Below are 21,648 nucleotides of genomic sequence, written 5' to 3' on the forward strand. Positions count from 1 at the left end.
AAATTAAATAAAGGCTAACACATTAACGTCATTAAGAGTTAAATAGTTGAAGAATTTTGTTGATGCAATAATATGCCTGGAAGGAATGCTAGTCCTATCATCTATTTTTTCTTTCAAAATTTGCTCTTCCTGAGGTCTAGCTGTACTCAGAAGCAGAGAAGGCATCTGTGGGTTGTGATTTGAGGGGCACTAGAAGACCTCAGAGTAACTTTGGACATGCCTATTAGCTGTGCTTGAAGTAAACCTACCACACCTGGGTATTAAAGGGTAAAATTTATTTTTAAATGCAAATATCCACGTACATTGTGATGGGCTATTAAAATCTTATTTCGAGTTGACTTATGTCTTCTGCTAGAGTCAAGAACCAGGACTGAATAAAACAGGATTTCTGATATAAAGCCATGGAGATAGGCAGGGTGCAGATGAGGCACTTTGGGTCACCAGATAGCTCTGAGGGAAAGGTAGGAGTCCAAAAGATCAAAATCACACCTATCTTACTTCTAAGGCTTATTAGCTTCCTCGGCACCCTCTCCGAATTACCACAATTGATCCTTTCTACTAAGCAGTGTGCCTCACTTTACTATCAAATCTATTTTGGAAGAGTATTTTATGATATAAGCACTTAATATGTGCCTACTATATGCCAAGCAATGCGCTAGCATTAGGGCCACAAAAAGAGATGAATGTAAAACAATTGGGCAAGTGCTTCCGGGGTAACAGGTGTGACGGTAGAGCCAGTTCCTGGGCTTTGTGAGCTTCCAGACATAATGGAAGCCTTTCTGGTCGCCTTAGAATGCTTTTTAAAAACCTTTAATTTTTTAGAGGTAATTATTTTAAAAATATTATATTTTAAAGCAAATACAACTACATAATATGTATGCATTTTTACAGTAAAAGAGAAGGCTTCAAAGGAATTTCTCTTGTGAGTCAGTCTTCAGGGCGCTATGGCCTCTGCAATTAGGGGTTATTTCAGGGCGTGTGTATGTGTGTCAGGTATGGGAGAGGATCTGAGAAGATCTGAACAGAGAGAGCAATTCCCTTGGGGTTAGGAGTGAGGTTGGAAGGTAAGCTTTGGAGAGATGGGGGGGGGGCATAGAGAAGGTGACAGTGATGAAGTTTGAAAGATAAAGTGGTCTGGATTATAAATATTAAAATCATGCTTATTTCCACGCATCCATCTAATTGCTTTTTATGTTTTCTAAAACATAAAGGAAAAAGAGGCATTTCCATAACAATAATTTGCAGAGAATTTTTTGTGTCATGAAAAAAATCCATACATGATAGTCAAAGTGAAATAATGTTACCAGCTTTCTTGGGTCCATAATTCAGAAAGATAACAGTGGTACACAAATACGTAGTCTTGTATTTTAGAAAAAGCATATCTATTTGCCACGTGTAGAAGGTTTAAATTTATTTATATTTTACTCTGCTGTGCAGAGACGAACTTGATCTCCCTTAAAAGCCCTATCCACCAGGGGGTGAAAGTAAATCTGGTAAATTTACTCTGAAACAATAATTTAAATTGTCTTTTCAGATTTTTTTTTCCAAATTCCCATTTGTTCTCCCTTGCTCCTCTCCAAGATGACTGCCGGGATGGGGGGTAGGTGGACAGCCTGGGGTGTGGGGAGACATACTCTTCTGCATTTGCACTGATGCTTTGGTGGCTGTTCGGGCTGGCCTGACCCCAGTTGTGCACATTCCGCTATTGCTATATAAAGTCGGTGAATGCACGGTTCTCTTCTCATAGCTTGATCATCAGTGCCCAATGACCCCTTGGTCATCGGGCCTACTGTGGCTCTTGCTGGCACTCCAAGTCTTCTATTCCAGTTAACTAACTGCATACTTTTAATTCGCTGAGCAGGGAATGCAAGTTTGTAGCTGAATAGCATGGGATGATTTGGGGAAGGCTGAGTGCTACCATCCCAGTCAACTTTTACCTTTTGTGGATTCTGCCTCTTTTCTAAATAAATGTTGGATGGCTATATAATGTACATCGGCCCATAGGGGTAGGTCCTGTGAAAGGGATACCCGGATCATGAACCTCACAAGGGCAATCATCCAAGGGTATAAACGAGTTATGTATCCTGCTAACTTTGAGAGAGTGCTGTGTTTTGTGTGCAAGGAAGAGGTACAGAGGGTGGCTTGGGAAAACAGTAGACAGTTATGCCTTGGATGTGATGAGATCACCTTCTGTTATGTCACTGATTCCTAGGTCTGCTGACCACTGTATCTTCATGGGACCAAAGGAGATGGTGCTAAACTATTGCTGGATGGGGACTATCTTTCTCATGTGCCTCACTGTCATTTGTATGGACAAGGTTTTACCTAGGGTAACCGTATGTTTAATTAATGTGTGCACCTGATCTGAACCTTGCAGCAAGAATCCGTGAAGAAAGGGGGTTCTGATTATTCATCTGCTTTGGCCTTTTATATGCCTCAGTCCAGCCCTTTCTGTCTTTTTCTTGCCTCTCCATCTTCCTCACACTATCTCTTTGTCAATTTAAGGGCATAATTTTTGACTGTGTGGCCCAGGGCCACAGTTGTTAATTACAAATGGCCCTGACTGGGGGACTCATCTTGTTGTAGACTTAGCTAATGATAGCAACCAAAGAAAACTAACACCAACATGACCTGTAAGTGAAATTAATCCTAGAATCTTGGAATCAAAGAGATCCCTGGAAGCTCCCCGGTCAAATTTCTTCGTTAACATATCAGGGAAGAAATCAGGAGGGCAAACGACCCTATAACAGGGATGGTTATATATTCAGCTTTTCAGTTAAGGCTAGAATGTGTACTGGAGCACAACCACATCACCATGTGGCCTCTCTCTGTTGCGTCATTTTATTGTATCCTTATAGTATTCTTTTCTTTGCAGATTTCACTTGTTCCATGAAGATCACCTGGTATGTTTTAGTTCTAGTCGTTTTTATATTTTTTCTCATCCTCACTCTCCACAAAATACTTGAAAGCCACAGAAGAATGTGGAAATGGCGGAGTAAGTATTTAGGAATAAATCCATTGTTTGGGACAATCCAGTTAGGGTCTTCTCTATAGATGTATGTTCTTTTTAATTTATAATTTATTGAGCATCTACTGTGTGTAAGTGGCAGTTCTAGGTAACCCAGGGAATATGAACATAAGTAAGACACAGTGTTAGCATTTGAAGAGTTTCATGCGTCTTTGTCTACTTAAACAAGCGAATAGGAGGGGAGGCTGGGCAGGAGCTGAAGGAGGCTGGAGGTTGACCAGAGGCTTAGTGGAAGTGAAGGAAGAAAAGAGGCAGAAGAATAGGCTGGCGATCAAGAATTTTGGAGCTGGAGATCTTGAGCAGAGTGGCTCTAAGTGAAAAGTGGGAATGGGAGTCAATTTTTAATAGGTGTAAGGGTGTCAGTAGATTTTTGGCAAGGCAGAGCTATAATGTGTAATTAGAAATCAGGCAATGGGGGTGATATTAAAAATATTTAACTAGTATGACCTAGGCATCCACCTATCAGGATGGACATTGACTTATGGCCCCAGTGGTGTGTACCCACGCATATACCAACCCTTCTGGTGTGTGACCCATGCATATACTGGCTGAATATCAGGCCTGAGGGATAGGGGGGAGGAGTAGAGGGAGAGAAGGAATCTTACGCAGCCTCCATGCTCAACACAGAGCCCCATGTGGGGTTCCGACCCATGACCCTGAGATCATGACCTGAGCCAAAATCAAGAATCAGACACTTAATCGACTGAGCCACCAAACGTCCCTGTTGCAGGTATTTCTGGAAAGCAGTTTCATATCAAGTCTTGCCACTGATACCTTAGTATATAAAGCTAACATATAATAACATCACCGATATTGTGTATTTGTAGAATAACGCTTTCAGAAGTTTTTTTTTTTAAACTAGATTTTCCAAGTACTTAAACAAGGTGTGTATGACTATTTTCACTTATAGATGAAAAAACCCCCTGAGCCTTAGAAAGATGAAGTCGTTTTTCCAAAGTTACACAGCTAACAAAAGGTCAGAATTAAGACCTAGGGTCTTTCTAGTTTTAAAAATAACATTATTTTAAATAAACATATGTTATTTGCAAATAGTTTTAAGTTTCTTGATCTATTTTTCCATATAATTGCCTATTAGGAAAGACAGAAGCCAGATAGAGAAAAAGTCTAGAAAGCAACAATAGCGGAGAGTGAACATTTTATGAACATCCACCCTAATGATAGGCTTGGTGGTTTTTGAAGGCTTGCCTTACAAATCCAAGCATATAAAGTAATGAAACATGTCACACCATTTAGGGCATTAAATATTATTAAATATGCATTAAATATTCTGTACATATCTATGTATATTAATGTGAGCAATATAATATTCTGTACAAAAGAGCTGGTGCTTTTCATTAGAGGAGATGGCATGATGGCATTTATGCTAGTGGAGAAACCACTTGTTTTAGAAAGATCCTCTGTTTGCTCATGGAAAATAACGAGGAAAGCCCTTAATGTCTTGTTACTCCTGGCCCTGTTGTGAATGGCCCACTTTCCTTGGTAATCCTTTGAATCAACACGGGGAATATATATTAAGAATGTGCTTGTTTATCATTTAAATATTTAATTTCTTTTCTTGGAATAGGTCATAAATACAAACCCACTTCTGCTCTCTTAAGAGGACAGGATTCCGAGAAACTGCGAACACTGAACGTGCGGGTTATTTCAGGTGAGTTTTGTGACGTACTGACAAAGCCCGGCTTTGAGAACCCCAGTCCTTCACCATTTCACTATAGACCCAAGATCGAATGATCTGAGCTCATTTAAATTAGCCTTGTATCTGGAAGAAAGGAGCTGTGGGCAAATGAAATCTAGTTTAATATGTCTTATTATCAGGGGACAGTTATTATCAAAACCAGCTCCTTAAATAATGGAAAGCATGCCTAATTGGCAAGAAGAAATTCATGTGAGTAGGCAGAGGAGAGAAAGCAATAAGGAAGAAGCCTCAGATTATTTTTAAATGAGACAAGATACCATTATTCCTCAGAATTGCAAGAAGTAATTGCAGAGTGGGCATGGCTTCTGCTGGAGCTTTTACTTAGCAAAGGGTGTCATTGTGTAAAGAGAACTTCTAATAGCCCCAATTAAAAAGTCCCCTGTCCTCTCCCAAGAAACAGAAATGGAATCAGGGAACCCTAATTAGAGCAGCTCAAGGAGCTGTTAGCACAGACGCTGTGGTTCGATCTCCTAATTGTGAAGCTTCCTTCTGAATTCAATCTGTCAAATCTTATTAGAAAGGAAGAGAGGGAGAACGGGACACGGGCAAAGTGCTCTTCATCTGTGGAACGATCTCCTCGACTCTTTGCAAACCGAGGCATGATGAGTGATATTTCTACGGCTCCTTGTGTCCAGCCGGTGATCGGGCTCCTTCAGACTTTGTGAAACGTCAGATAAGGGGGCTTCAGGTCTGGTGTTTAATGGTTTTCAAAAATGCAGGGACAGTGAACCAAGCCCAAGGCGCCCACCTCAGCTGCCTTGTAACCGAGTGCAGATCCACACCCCATTTCACTGGGAACTCTGCTCCGGAGGCTTTTCTTATCTATGCAGATTAGCAGAGACTCAGATCTCTAGCTTGAGGAAAAACTGGATTGAGTGCATCGAAAGAACTCAATTTTTAAAAAAATTCACACTTTCTATTCTCTGCGTTAGCAGTATTCACCTATGGCTAATTCTAAGCAGTAGCTAAGTGATCATTTGATACCAGCTAAATGCGTGGAACGTCGATGGAAGTTTTGTGGTCTGTGACGGTTTTGATTAATGACATTAAAATCAGAAGTTGGTTTCCAATGCCAAAATTCATCTTTATGGGGAGAAAATGGCATTTCCCTTGTTCTCCCCTCTTAGGCGGGACCCAGGCCTGACATTCATACACCAGGAATGTTTTAACCTAGCTCTGCTGAGCTTTTTCAGTGGCCTCAGGAATCCTGGTCCTTGCTCTTTTCAAGTCATAATTTTAAGCACTGCAGCTTTGTCTGAGAAAAAGTCAATAGCCCCCCTGTCAACTCATATAATCAGGGGAATCACAAATTTAAAGTACTAGCTAACCACAAGCCTAACATCACAAGATGTATTTATGAGCCTTTGATTTTCATTCACCAGAGGAAACTGTCTCGGCCATCCGCTCCCTTTAATAGCTCTCACTAAAAACCCTAGCTTTATTACCAGGCGCATGATATTAATGTTTAGAGCTAGCCAACGGGTGCTGGCCCTTTTTTAAAATCAAGAGTCCTTCTGAGGCTTAGCATCTTAAGGGGGGGTGGGGTGGGGTGGGAAGAAGCAGATTCTTTCTTATTATTTATAATCCTTTAACCTATATGGAATTTCCCCCCTCCTATTATAAGTTGCTCTTTCTGAGAGAGAAATGGGGAGGAAATAATGTCTCCCTCGAGTACCATTTTTAAGGCCTTTGTCATGATGGATTACAGGCAGTGGTGAGAATATAGGGCACAAACATGCGAGCACGGTTCTCTGGCGGAGCAGTAACACGAGTACAAAAAACGGTTCAAAGGGAGCAGTGACTACAGTCACACTCAGCAGAGCAGCCTGCTGTCGTCTCAAGCTGTATGTTCCAGAATGTCTCTCCGGTTGCTCATGTATTACAAAGGAAGTGTTGTTACACACGTACACACGGAGCTAGATAGGCTCACACCCTCAAAAGGACGAGAGAAATAAAGCGAGTTTACCAAGAACCTGGCCCCATGTCCTGGAGCACAGTGAACACGGGCAGAGGAAGGCCTCTCCTGGCCGCAGAGAGCCGTGTCTCAAAGCATCACATCCCAAGCTTTAATAGGTCTCTAATATTTTCTCCCTTGCTTTGAGAAGCGTGATGGCTTCTGTGGCCTGTCTTGGCATGAATCCTCTTTATATTGTATTCAGTCGACTGTTATCTTCACACAGGTGATGACTGTCTTCTTCAGCTTTGGATCCTTGGCCCCTGCATAATATCTGGCACGTAGTTTGTGCACAGTAAAAGCTTATTAAATCACACAAAGCCTAAGAGGAAATGAGGAGAGTGTCATAGAGGGGATGGAGAGGATAGAGCAGACGAGCAAGAAATTCATCTTGGGGTTTGGGAAAGATGAAAACAAAGAGCCAGAGAGTGATCAGAGGGAACATAATTCGACTTCATTAAAGAATATATAACTCTACAGAATTGCCAAGGATGTCAAAGAATCATGGAATACATTGACTATTTTGAAGAAGAGATTTGGAGAACTATGCAGAAGTCAATTTGAAATGTATCCCTGGAAACAGTGTTTAAAGGGCTGGTCACGTTGGGAGACCAAAGTCAGGGGCAGGAGCAGGGGACAAGGACCCCAATCACTGGTTCCAAACAATAGCAATCAACTTGGCTGGCTTGACCAAAAGGAAACCTATTGGAAAACCAGTAGGTAACCCGTAGAAACACCAGGAATGTTAAGCATTCAGTGGCTGGAAAAGGAACAGGAGTTAAGGGAGGCCAGGCAGCCAAGAGTATAGCCAAGGTCACCATGGGAATGATCTGGTGAGACTGCTTCTGCTGCTGTCACCACCACTGAACACTCCTCTGAGCTTCAAGACCCTTTGACCATTCTGCTCTGCATCACTGTCCAGGATGGCGAGGTCCAAGGAGGGCTATCTGACTGCCCAAGGGCAGGCCATGGATTGGTACTCTGGGTGCCAGGAAGCGGGAAAGGGGATATCTGCCCCTTTGGCTTCCTGCATTTTTGAGAGCACCCCAGAGATGTCCACGTGTTGGACAGCCAATAACTAAATATCTCTAACACCAGGTTCCTAGGATGAGAGCTTCCACTGACTCCTGCTTAATAGGTCAATGAAGGGGCTCCTTTCATCTCTCCCCTCTCCGTCCATCAAACATGGTGAAATCGTTAAAAGTTGACATTCTTCACCTTCAACTATTCAACCAAAATCTGTTGAACCCCGACTCAGGGCCAGGCATCATGCTAAGCATTGATGAGACAGTGGCCTGGACTAGCACAGTCTCTGCTTTCACAGAGCTGATGTCCCAGGGAGATTCTAACCATCCTCCCTTGCCTTAGGAGAAGAGAAGCCTAATTAAACTACACACATTCATTAAGCAACTTTCACAGATAACATTTTCTTTTATTTTACAAGAATCGTGCTTTTTTCCTGATGCGAAAAACTGGAACGAAGAGAGTTTAAGTAACTGACCCACAGCCAGTTCCTGGCAGAGTCGGGGTTCAAACTCAGTTTTGGCCAGCAGGTTTTCTGGCACACCGCTTAGGGGCTGTGGTGAACTAGGGAGTTTACTCATGCTGGTTCAAGCCACAGATCAAAACTCACCTTGTTCTTTTACAGTTAACACTAGAAACTGAGATGAAACACTTTCTCTACACTGGAGAAGGTTGTAGGAGCTTGTGTCGTGACAGTGTGAGTCACCCTCAGAGTACATGTAGCAAAAGTGAAATGTTTTTTGTAGTTAATGTGGGTAGGTTCTTAGGGACCGTGAAGCAAAGAAAATGGATTTTTATTGTGAAAGAGAATTACTAAATGCCAAAAGGAAGTGAATGGCCCAGTAATTTGTATGACCCCAAAATATAACTAATGACAATGTAAAATTATAATTTGCAACATGGTTACGGCCAGCATAATAAAGACTAAGCTGGTTTCGATTTCCAGCAGGAGAGAAGATAAATTACTCGTGCCAGATGTCCAACAACCAAACAAAATAACATGGAAATTTAATTTTTACTTGCTTAACTATAATATTTATGACTCTTAGAGTACGGATTTGGGTTCATAAAACCGTAAAGGTTGGAGCCATCTGCTTGATTACAGAACAGAGCAGAATGCAGAGGGTGACTCTCGTTGCAGGAAGAATTTCTTAAGTGTGAAGAATCTATGGGCAGAATAGGATGATTTACTCTAACTTGTCCATTGAATGCCTTTACGTGATAACCTTCTCCGCCAGGTCTGGAAGACCTGATGATAAAACATACGGATCAACATCTTCTCCCCACCTGGACCATCCCGCCTCCCTTACCCCTCCCTGCAGACCTCCCTTTCTCCTACCCTGCCTTTGTCTAGTTCACTCCAAGGTTTGCTTCTAACCTTAGCTTGACCGACCCTTCCTCAGGGAAGTCGTATTGGACCTCCTGGACTAGGTCAATTCCCCTTCTCACACATCCTTATAACACCACACATCTCTCTCTGTGCCAATTATCATTACTGTTATTTTATATGTGTGTTTATTTGATTGACGTGGCTCCCATAAGCCACTTAGCTCCTTGTGATCGGGGGCTTTACCTGATTATACTCATTGCTGCTTCCCCAGCTCATAGCACAGTGCATATGAGGGCATAGATAGGTACCCAATAAATATAGAGACGTAAATACAATTCTACATTGACTATGCGGACAGAATGGCGGCTGCTGTCTTACAAAGACCCTTCAAAACATCTTCCCCCCCCCCCTAAATTTTTAAATACTTCATCAGCTTTATTCCTTGGAGTGCTAAGGATATCCACAGTGTGGATGCACTGGGAGCTGAGACAATGGCTCAGAATATTGGCAGCTGTCTGTTCTCGTTAGTTGTTAATTCTAGGTAATTTTGTAGTCATGTACTTTCCCATCCTCATTTGATTTTCACACTGGCCAGATTTGGAACAGCTGAGTGGTTTTAGGATCACTGTTAACAATAACAGATGGAGCTTTGAACGTAGAAAGTTGGCTCCTCGAATAATGGAAATCTATTTTAAGCTGCCATAATTGGTTCTATTAGCCCTAAAAAGCAACTAGCTATCTTGGGCTTACACAAAAGGGCCCAGGTTTTTATGTGACGAAAAGGTCAGAATGATGCCTAGCAACGTGGAAGTTCTGCATTCCGAGGGCAATAAGAAATAAGACCGGAAGGTTTTTTGGAGCCAGATTAGAGAACTGAATAAGAATCATCAAACCATCTGAAAACGTCCTCGTCCATCTTGACCGCGGTAATCTGTGGTGATTAACGTGAATTCCTTCATTTCTGGAGAAGTTCTTATAAGGAAAGCAAGTACCTTGTGGGCAACAGAGTAGACATTATGGCCTTTGTCACCACGGAGTCATGGCTGAATCACCCAAAGCGCAGGGAGAGGAAGGAAGCGCTGACGGCCCCATTTTCGAGGCCAGCCATCCCCAGCCCACCCCTGCTGAGCTCATATTTGGGTCCTACCCAATTTCAAGGGGACCCCTCAAGTCAGCTTACAAAGGCGCTTGGAAAAACACTCTGTTTTGCACTTGGTAGGCTTTCTGTTTTTCAAAGTCCGTCAAAACACACCTTAACTACCTCATTTACCCTTACCTTTAGCTTCTTCCTTGTAGCTTCAAGGCAGCCACGCGGGCTTTGCGGGAAGTCACGAGGAAGTTCCGGTGTCAGCACAGAGGCTGAGCCTTTAAAGAGAACGTGCGGGGCGGGGCCAGGGCCCTGCCAGGGGCGGCTGCCCAGTTGCTCCGCCCACAAGGCAACGCAGGTGCGACCCATCGGTGAATAGACCTGGTCCACTGCCTTCCTTCAGGCGTGCGGGCTCAGCCTCCTGCAACGGTAGCCCACCGAAAAAGAGCCATTGTCTGATCCAGCTCACAAAACAGGTTTATAAGAGCAGAAAGCCAATGTATTAATTCACAGTGAGCAATGTAATTGAGAGAAAATATGGGCCAAAACACTTCTGACAGCTAACACGTGTGCCCTCTTTCCTTAGAACCGTGTGTGAAGTCAAATCACCACCAACGCCTGTTTGGGAGCTCTTAAAGGAAGAGTCCTTTGCTAACACAGCTTGAAAGGCCTTCTTCCCCATTTTAGGGGTATCCTGATTGGCTCATTTAACACAGCACTTTTCACACTTTAATAGACTTTGGCCTGGGAGTGATTTCTGAAGACCACTTTGTACGTTTCTGTTGTGATTATGAGTTGGTTTTATAGACCAAGTCTCAGAGGGCAATCTTATTTTTCTTATCCCCAAATGCCTAGGTGTCGGCACCCCAGAGTTGACTTCTTGCCCTACTTGTACTCACACACACTTTTATTAAGAAAAATGAGGCACAAAGAAGTTAGATGGCATTCTTTCAGTCATTCAACACATATTTTTACCCATTATGTGTCACGTTCCAAGGTTGGTTCTGGGGAATATAGTGTGCATAAAATACAGTCTTTGTACATGAGGAAGCAGACAAATAAGCAAGTACAACAAAATTGGGTAAATTCACTATTGGGGAAATAGAGGTCACAAAGGATTATATATAGTATGGATAGCTAGCCCTGTTTCCTACTCTTCGTTTCTAGCTATTTTGACTTTCCAATTTCATAACCAAGTAGAGCTGAGCAAGTAGTTTTGGAAATACAAATATAAAAAATTGATGGGGCAAATTCTCTAAGCAGCTAAGAGATCCTGGCTAGGATGAGGAGGTTTTAGAAGTGCCTTCACTGTGGGAGATGCACCTTGTCTTTGACATGAAAATCATCGGGAACAAAGCGAAGAAAACACCTTGCAAGTTTCCGTGACTCAGTGGGAATCAAGAATTACTTTAGAAGGATGAATTGCGGTTAGATGCCAGATGTCATAGATATGAAACACCTTTGAAAAGTGATAGAGATCTAAAAAAAAAAAAAGAAGAAGAAGAAGAAGAAGAAAAAGAAAAAGAAATATCAGAGGGCAACCAGGACAATGTCATGGGCATTGTGACAGGACTTTATTCAAGAATATAAGGCATGGAGTTTTATTTTTAATCAAAGTTTCTACTGCTCGAAATTCATTTTCTTCACTAGATTCAGCCACGTCAAAACTCATCCTGAGGTTCTTTTTAATTTTTTAGGCTCTTCTGAGGTTCCTGAAAAAAAAAGTCAAAGCAATGTTTGGTTCAGACCTTTGACAAATTCATGAATAGACTTCTGTGAAGTTTTAAAATATTCCTGACTGCTTCTGCTGCCTTAACTAGTGTTGGTGAATTACTATTATTGGAAAGAAATTCTATTTCCCAGTGTAGAACTAGAGGAACATCCCACCCATCTTAGCTATTCTGAAGAAGGCATTAAAATGACATATATCCTGCCTTTTTATCAATTTTTCAGAAGTTTTCCTATTAGCATATAAGTTACATGTCCTTGGATGCCAGGAGAAACAGAATATAACGCACCACTAGAGAGTTATTTTGGACTAGCCATCATTTTGACAGATAATAGCTTTCTGTAGTAATTATGGTTATATCAGGTTATACGACATCAGCAAACCAAACGAATAAGCAAATGATGAGCAACTTAGCTTTCCAACCGAAAGAGCTCTGTTAATTTTCTTTGGTAATTATTTAATTTCATGAATAGATTCTCTTGATATTTTAACTTTAAAAAGAACTGTCTCCAAATCTCAAATTCTGGACAGGATACGATACTTTGTCAAAACCTGTCTAAGTGGTTATCTGCATGGTGAGTTCATTCTGAAGGCTTCATGTGCCTCAGAATCAACTTGGATATCTGTAAAATTTCAGGCTCCTGAACCAATTTTGAAGGGAGATTATAATTCAGTAGATTGCGGACAGTGTTCTAGAACCTGCATTTTAAATTCACTTTCTTGTGGTTTGCAGGCCAAGGGTCCGTTGATCACTTTATTTGTTTTCTATTGTTGTGTGACAAATTACCACACATTTCGTGGCTTAAAACAACACACCTTTGTTATTTCAGTTTCTGTAGGTCAGAAATCTGGGCATAGTTTTGCTGGATCTCAGGGTCTCACAAGCCTAAAATCAAGATGTGAGCTGGCCTGTGTTCTCATCTGGAGGCTCTACTCCTAAGCCCTTCTAGGTTGCTGGCAGAATCCATTTCTTTGAGGTTGTAGACTGAGGGCTCTGGCTTCTTACCAGCTGTCTGCCAAAAGCTGCCTCAGGACCCAGAGGCCACCAGCAGACTCCCGCTACCTGGCCTTCCAGAGACAGTTCACAGCTTGGCACTTTGCTTCTTGAAGCCCCACAAGAGATCCTCTCTAACTTCCCGGAGGGCCCAGTCTTTTTTGTAAAGGCTTTTACCTCCTTAGGTCAGGTGCACCCAGCACGGTCTCCCTTTGGGAATAACTCAACAGGCACTGATTTGGAGTGTTAAGGCACCTGCAAAAATCTCGTCTTTGCCCTACAATGTAACCTAATCACAGGAGGGAAATCCCATTCATGGTCCCACCCACGCTCAAGGCATGGGGATTACAAGGGGCATTCCACCAGAGGGTGGGAAGCTCGGGGGCTGTCTTCAGAGTTCTGCCTACCACACCCACTCTCTGGGAAGCGCAGACTGTGAAAGACAAAAGTCACAGGTTCCTAGGATCTTTCCGTGTGAGACAAGCAGGGATGATAGCACTAGCCCTGTAGATGTGGTTTGTATTTACTGACAATAAGGTAAAAATAAACGATGCTGAGGGATCCAGTGCAATGGGTCTATGAGGAGGAAAGCAGGGAGATGAGAGCTTTTGTCCAGGGAAAGACTGGTCTCATTTTCTTACCTTTGTCCTAACCAGTCAGGCAAGCTTTGTTACTTACCGTTTAGAAGGCTAAATACTCTGTAAGAAGGAATTCTAGCTTTGGTGGTTATTTTAGCATTTCCATAGGAATGAAGGGCTCCTCAATGTGGAAATGGTCCCCAAAAGCATCTATGCCTGACCCTTAAAGAGTAGTTGCTACTTTTTAACATCTCTAAGAGTGATAATTTTCTGGAAAAATTTACAAAACCTGGTACCAGAAGAAATAGAAAATCTAAACAAAACCATTATCATAGAAGAAATAGAAAATTTGTCAGTTACCCCTCAAAAAGTAACAGAAAGAGCAGTTCATGGGGGAAATTTTACCAATCTCTAAAATGTTGATATTTCCAGTGGTATTTAAACTATTATTGACCATAGAAAAGAAGGAAAGAAGGATGTTTCCTAATTCTATTGTGAAATAAACAATAACATTTAAAACTTAGATTGTGTCTAAAATGAAAGCATTGAGAAATCTTACTTATGTGTATCTATGCAAAAATTCTGAACAAATATTAGCAAAAGAATCCAGTAGTAGCACAGTTTAAAAAATACATGTATATATACATACATATACACACTCCTACTATGATCAAGAGGAGCTTATTCCAAGAATACAGCAACAGTTCACCATTAGGAGATGTCTATTAGGGGAGCCTGGGTGGCTCAGTTGTTAAGTGTCTGCCTTCGGCTTAGGTCATGATCCCGGGGTCCTGGGATCGAGCCCCACGTTGGGCTCCCTTCTCAGTGGAAAGCCTGCTTCTCTCTCTCCCACTCCGAGCCCTGCTTGTGTTTCCTCTCTTGCTCTCTATCTGTCAAATAAATAAATAAAATGTTTTTGTTTTTTTTAAAGGAGGTATCTATTAATGCCACTTATATTAATAGATCTAAGGGAAAATTTGTTTGGTTATCTCTATACATCCTAAAAATGCATTTGACAAATTATAATGCCCATCCTTCATAAAAATCCTAATAAAAATCAGATAAATAGGTATTTCCTTAACATGATAAAATATATCTGTCTCAGACAAAAACCCAGAATCATACTTACTAGGGAAACACTGAAAGCATGTCTATAAAGCCGGGAATTTTCAAGGATGTCCGCTGTTGCCACTTTACCTACCATCATCCTGCAAGTACTGGTCAACACAATTAGGTAAGAGACAGAGATATGTGGTTAACAAATTGTAAAGGTAAAATGATCACTTTGTGTACCTGGAAAATTTAAGAGAATTCTCTAAAAAAGTTCTTTAAAAATAAAAGTCAGTAAGGACAAGGTATGAAATTAATATAAAAAAATCAAGAGCATTCATATATTTGAACAACAACCAGTTAGAAGATATGCTGCATTTAAAACAACCATAAAAAGATAAAATAACTAGGAATAAAATTAATATAAAGTATTGTACAAAATCTTTCTGAAGAAAACTTCTGAAAAATGCTCCTGAGAGACATAAAAAAATGACTTGAATAACAACAAAATGGCATATCATGTTCTGGAATAGAAAGATGAATATATCAAGTTACCAGTTCTTCCTAAATCATAAACAAGGTCATTTTAATATCCCGACGAAAAATAAGCTGTCAGTAATAGCCAGGAAAAAATTGACATAGAAGAATAAAGAGGAGAAGTATCTGTTCCACCCTCGTACTGGTACTTAAGTAGATAAAAAGATCTCATGAGGAGCGCCTGGGTGGTGCAGTCAGTTAAGTGTCCAACTCTTGACTTCGGCTCAGATGGTGAGCTCAAGGTCAGATGGTGAGCTCAAGGTTGTGGGACCAAGCCTTGCTCCAGCTCCCCTACTCAGCATGGAGTCTGCTTAAGAGTCTCTCTCCCTCTGCCCCTCCTGCTTGTGCTCTCTCTCTCTCTCAATACATAACTAAATCTTAAAAAAGAGATATCTAATGAAAAATTAGAAAGTTTAGGACTGGAATAAATGATGAGAATGGCATATCTAATCAGTAGGAAAGAGAAGGATTACTGAATGAATGGTATTGGGACAACTGAATAACCATCTAGGAAAGATTTCCTTAATCCAGAGTTCACACTAATACTAGGGTAAATTTCAAATGGAGCAATAATTTTAATGTAAACATGAAACCATAAAATTAATAGAAGAAGCAATGGTAGAATTAATTTATGAACGCAAAGTAGGGCTTTCTATCCATGACACAAAATTCAGTTAAAAGGCTGATAAATTTGACTATGTAAAAAAGAATGTACACAGTAAAAACCATTAGGGAAAAGTTGTTTGCAATTCATCACATATGATAAGCAACCTCCCCTAGTAAATAAGGAAGTTCTAATAATTGATGGAGAGAAGACCATAACCCAGTAGAAAAATGGTTATAGGATATAAATGGACTGTTTATAGAAATGGAAATACAAACTGGTCTTAAGCATATGAAAGCTTGTTCAGTCTCATTCACAATAAATTTTCTCAAAAGAAATTTTTCTTTTGATGTCTACTGTGTGCCAATAATATTGGCCCTTTGGATACAGGAGACACAGCAATGAGCCAAACAGAGCTCTCTGTTCTCACTGAGCTCACATTCAGGTGGAAATGCAAATTAAAGCTACACTGAAATGCCATTTTCATCTACCAGACTAGTAAAAATCCACAAGTTTGACATCACACTCTGTAGCAAGGGGCGATAGGCACTCTGCACTCTCATACTTTGCTAAGGTAAACCGAGAGGCTGAAGTGGTACAACTTAAAAAAAAAAAAGTGGGACAACTTCTGTGATATGTAATTTAGCAATAACTATCAAAGTTACACATGCAAAGCCCTTTGAACCAGCAATTCTATTTCTAGGAATTTCTCCTATGGAATTACTTGCATAGGAGAGAAATGACATACGTGCAATGTTTATTGCTAGTGTGTTTACAATATGAGATTAGACACAATCTAATAAAAGGGTGTTTGAAGACAGGGTGATACATCCATACTATGGAATACCAGGAAATTATAAAAAAGAATGAGGAAACATTTACGAGGAAAGATCTCTTAGCGAGATCATTAAATATACATATATATGTATAGTATGGTATTGTGTAAAGAAAAACAAAAATAACATATATGCACATATAAGTGTATAAATCTATATCTATCATCTATCTATCTATCCACAAAAATCTAAAAACCTTGGTTTTTAGGAGAAAGGAAAGAAGGGAAAGAATTATGTGATGTGGTAGAAAGCAGTTGTCTGCAGGAAATGGGAAAAGAGGGAGACATTTTGCTGGATATGCCTTCCTAGTTTATAAAATTTTATCATGTGAATGTATCTCTTATTCAGAAAATTAAGTCCAAAAAATAAGTCTTTCTTATTAAATTTTTTTCTAATTAAAAGAACATAACTCCGAGAGATGGTTTGACCGTATTTCTATTTTGGTAATCTACACCAGTGTTTAATCATCTTCATGAATAAGAAGCATGATATTCTTTTTTTTTATGCATGTGAGAAATTTAAAAAATTAAAAAAATTTTTTGGATAAGCATCATATTCTTGATTACACTTAAATCTTCCTTTTTGATTTGTCTTCTTAAGAAGCAACTACTCAAACTTCTCTTTAAGTTATAGGCCACCTCATTTCCATTCATGTCCAGGTCTTTGTATAAAAAGGAGAGACATCTGTGAAGCAAAAACCACATGTATTATGTAAAACTCAAGTTTCAATATAAAAACTAGAAAAGCAAGGCCCCAGATCCCAGTGGAATGAAAGAGATACCATATGCCATGGGCCTGAAATTTCATCTACCTTGAAGTCAGCTGCAGATAATATTAGAAGGATTTGATGTCACATAGTCCTAGAAAAGGAGGACAGACTGGAATTCATCTGATTTGGAACTTGGCTTCTTGGTAAAATTGTCCCTGAAATAAAAGATGGTATTAATGAAAATTCTTAGGGACCTATTTTAACAAAGTGCAAAGAAGGAAATGTTTGCAGTCAGTTTCCATACCGAAGTTCTTTTCTGTTTACTTGGCATCATATGTAAAAAATGTTTTTCTCTACTTTGCTCCTCTAACTATGCATCAGGTCTAGGGCTCAGAAAGTGGGGGGAGAGGAGAAACGAAAGAAACAGAATTAAGAGAAATGGGTTAATGGTGTCACATGTTGTAGGCAGGAAATTTAGTGAGTGATGGAAACTGCCAATATCCTTGATGGATGGAGGGCATGGTTCTCTTAGTACGTTGGAAAATGTTGTATCTGTTTTTGCATTGCTATTGACTAAACACAGACTAGAACAGCTCTCCTTCTTAAAAAATAGAGACCAAGCAGAGGCTGCCATTGACTCAGGTCAAGACAGTGCTTCCGCCAATACCTGAACTAGAAGTCACTTCCACGGTGCATTTGCAAGATCCATATACACGGTGAGTGATGATTCCGCTTTACTGATGATTTGCCTTGGTTCATTATAAACGTGACAGATCCAGGGAGGTACAGTTTACCCCAACTTTCATTTCTATCCGGTGTAGGAGACGAAAAGTGATGAACTTGAAAAAGCAGTTCATATGAATTATTTTAGACGACATGAAATAAAATCACTATTTCTTCCAAGGTCTAGGAAGGGCCAATAAACTAATCTCTTAGTCTGTTAAACAGCATGTGCCCCTGAGATGTCAGCTCATCCTTCGGCTGCTTCCTGGGGTTGGGTCATACATAATTCCAGCAGGTCCATTGTTGCTTCAGTCGGGACATGAGAAAAGAGAGAATGTGAATTTATAAGCAGAACAACCACTGACCCTCAATTTCTGAAATTAAAAAGTTCCCTCAATGTAACATGTGATGATCTAATTAATGTGCATGGGTTTTCATGTACTTAAATCCCAAACTGTGGTCAGAAGTGTCTTAGAAATATTTTTGATTCATTCAACACATATTTACTAAGGAGCTATTATGCTGAGGCACTATAGAAAGCTACTGCCGGGGGTGTACCAGTTCTCACAGGGAAGAGGGGAGACACTAGCATTTAGCAGCACCTTTTATTGTTCCGTGGTGATAGGCTAGATCATTTACTCGTCTTTGCGTTTTTCAGTTGCAGGTGTAGAATTTAGTGATTCAGAACTTACGTGCAATACCTGGTGCTCATCACAACGAGCGCCCTCCTTGATCCCCGTCATCGATTTCCCCATCCCCCACCCGCCTCCCCTCTGGTAACCATGTTTGTTCTCTAGAGTTAAGAGTCCCTTTCTTGGTTTTCCTCTCTTTTCTTCCCCCCATATTTGTTTGTTCTGTTTCTTAAATTCCACATATGAGTGAAATCATATGGTATTTATTTGTCTTTCCCTAAAAGACAAAATAAGACTTTGACTTTTTTCACTTAACATAATACTCTCTAACTCCATCCACTGTGTTGCAAATGGCAAAATTTAACTCTTTTTTATGGCTGAGTAATATTCCAGTGTGTGTGTGTGTGTGTGTGTGTGTGTGTGTGTGTGTGTGTACACACACCACTATTTACTCTTCATGATACCTGGGTAATTATCAGTCAAGACTCTAGCAGGAAACTAATAGTATACTCAAATGGAATCATTTGAGGCGAGTTTAATAAAGGGATTATTAAGTCAGGTTCTGAAAAAATCCAAAAGCAGAGTGCAGCACCCTCAAACTTGTCACAGTGGAGCCCTGCTTCTGTCACTAAGACTAAAGGGGCGAGGAACCCAGAGAGACCGAGACAGAGGCAGACACATGCAGACACACACACACACACACACACACACACACACACACACACACTGATAGAATATGTGGGGAGGGCTACCTGATAGGGACTGTGACTTTTAGTCAATGACACAACAGCCTGTGATTGCCCTGAAGAGAGAGTACTTCGCTTTGACTGTTCTCTTTCCCCGATGTGCTGATACTCACCTTGGGTCAAACCCAAGGAGAGCCAGAGGAGCTGTAGCTAGATGGAGGCAGTTCATAGAGATTGGCCTCCCTGGGTACCAAACAGGGTGGGAAAAACGGGGTGCAGATCTAGAAGCAACCAAAGGGATCAAGCGTAGGTGGCTCAATGTGTCAAACTGGAAACTAAGTGCTAGGGATATATTTGTGTTCAGGACTAGAGAGAAGCAGGTCTTAGTGTTTGGGTCTTAGTGGAATCAGAGTCTGCTATTGGCTCAGAAACTGCTAGTAGAATAATGTAATCATAGAGCTGTTTTAATGAAATCTTATGCTTGATACCTCTCATTCTGGTCTTCATTCTGGGATGCTTGACGTTGCATATGAAGAGATCTCCTTTGTTCATTCACCTGGTGCTTTTTGAGGACTTGCTGTATGTCCAGAATTCTGCTACTCATTGGCAAAATAACATACAGTCAGTGGGGAAATCAGATCGATGAATCCTAATTCCAATAGAGTGCCAGTAACATGATAGAGGTATTCACAGGGGACTCAGGAGGCACAACAGGGAGACCCCTCATTCAGAGGAAATGCCGCCTAGCATTTAGGAGGTGTTCAATAAGTATATGCTGAATGATTAAGTCCCAACTTCTATGTTTCTTTAAAAGAAATTTGTGTGAACACTTATGCTTTCATTTTATGGAAGAGGAAATTAACCCAAACATACTGTAGTGACAGAAGCTTGAGGAGACCCTAGCTTTCCTGGGTCCTAGGCTGAGAAGTTTGTTAACACTAACCACACAGCCTGCCTAGGTCTATAATGAAGGCTTCATTGCCTAACACAGGTTTGGAAAGAGCTCTTGATCAGTGATATCGGGGAGCACCTGGGTGGCTCAGTTGGTTAAGCATCTGCCTTTGGCTCAGGTCATGATCCTGGGGTCCTGGGATCTAGCCCTGCATTGGGCTCCCTGTTGAGTGGGAAGTCTGCTTCTTCCTCTGCCCCTCCCCCCATTCATGCTCTCTCTCTCTCTCTCTCTTTCTCTCTCAAATAAAAAAATACAATCTTAAAAAAATGATACTGGGAAGTTTTTTGGTATTCTTATAACATACAGTTTAATAAATGATTTAAAAATTATTCTCCACTAATTCTTTTCAGGTAATACCTAACATTTTTATGGTAATATTTGTCTTTTTTTCCTTCAATCTTCAGAATATCCTTCTGAATTCCCCTGGACCATTTGGACTGAACCCTTTTGAAGAATACTCATAATTTCATTTCGGGAATGAGTTAACTAGTAAATATATGGGTACAACTGAGGATTCACAGTAGGAAACAGTAGGAATGCTGACTGGTTGGTGAAAACTGGCTCAAGAACTTTCATTTGACCCATGATATCAAAGAAACGAGTTTTTTCAGGAAGCCATCATAAGTCATGGAAAACAAGCTGATGAAACCCATGGAAACAACAAGGGAACGCTCACTGTCCTTGCTTATCCATCATTATACAGCTTACAGTGGCCCTAAGATTTTGATTTTGAAAGGAACCAAAACCAGGGTCAAGGATGAAAATCTTTCTCTCATTCACCCATATTGCAAATTCTGATTTGATGGGTTTTCCTATATAGACGGATTGTTTCTCTTTGGAAATTACTTAAGAGGGCCTGGGTTGTTCGTTTATACATTTGTTTGGATTTATAAATTTTGCAAATTTTGTCTCCTTTTGGCACTGAGGATGTTTTAAAAAATTTCAAAGATACCAAAATAAAATGAATTTAAATGAAATACTAAGTGAAACTTGAATATTTATATCTAATAGCAAAATGGTTCTTCTAATTCTTCTTGGTGTTCGTATTTTCATAGCTATCACTGATGTCAAGAACAATTATAGTTATTAATTATAACAAAAACACATATAGACAAGAGGGCATCTCTTAACATTGAAAAATATAAAAAATATCTTTCCAGAGTTAAGGTGGAATTTAATCTCCTGGCATCATTTTATGGTTACAATTGCTTATCTGAGCAGATTTCTAAAGTTTAACTGCAGGGTCAGATTTAATTTTAAGCAACCTAATAGGAATGAATGATTCAGCACACAGAGGTTTTTTCCTGATACTCTTTTTCTTCTCTTTCTTTTTGCTAGATCACAAACTGAGATTCTAATCATAATATTTAGGGATTGAAGATTTGGCAAATGGAATTCTAGTAGTCTCACTCTTTATTGTCTCTGTAAACTTGATTAATAGGGGAGTTAGGCTCAGGTCTGGGATTATTCAGCAGGAGT

At 40.3% G+C, this 21,648-nt stretch overlaps 1 protein-coding gene and 1 long non-coding RNA gene across 7 annotated transcripts in view; one reads left to right on the forward strand and one right to left on the reverse strand.

Annotated features, from left to right (window-relative positions):
* The window catches only part of TMEM156 (transmembrane protein 156), a 50,556-nt gene that overhangs the window by 26,378 nt on the left and 2,530 nt on the right, over window positions 1–21,648 (forward strand). For 3 of the 6 annotated variants that reach the window (XM_040625123.1, XM_040625122.1, XM_040625121.1), the window contains 2 exons: window positions 2,876–2,995; window positions 4,614–4,697. In XM_040625123.1, coding sequence (XP_040481057.1) covers window positions 2,876–2,995; window positions 4,614–4,697 — 204 coding nt within the window. Of the gene's footprint in view, window positions 1–2,875; window positions 2,996–4,613; window positions 4,698–5,262; window positions 5,808–6,279; window positions 6,285–15,205; window positions 16,579–17,789; window positions 17,893–20,573; window positions 21,142–21,648 lie in introns of those variants that run through there. The other 3 variants (XR_005833452.1, XM_008701401.2, XM_008701403.2) reach the window with 3 other exon arrangements.
* LOC103672672 lies at window positions 11,697–17,781 on the reverse strand. Its single transcript, XR_571215.2, has 3 exons — window positions 17,279–17,781; window positions 14,090–17,151; window positions 11,697–11,851 (listed from the first exon to the last, which is right to left on the reverse strand). It is a non-coding gene; the product is annotated as an uncharacterized LOC103672672 (long non-coding RNA).

The sequence above is a fragment of the Ursus maritimus genome, unplaced genomic scaffold (genome assembly GCF_017311325.1).
Source record: "Ursus maritimus isolate PB19 unplaced genomic scaffold, ASM1731132v1 scaffold_8, whole genome shotgun sequence".
NCBI lineage: Eukaryota > Metazoa > Chordata > Mammalia > Carnivora > Ursidae > Ursus > Ursus maritimus.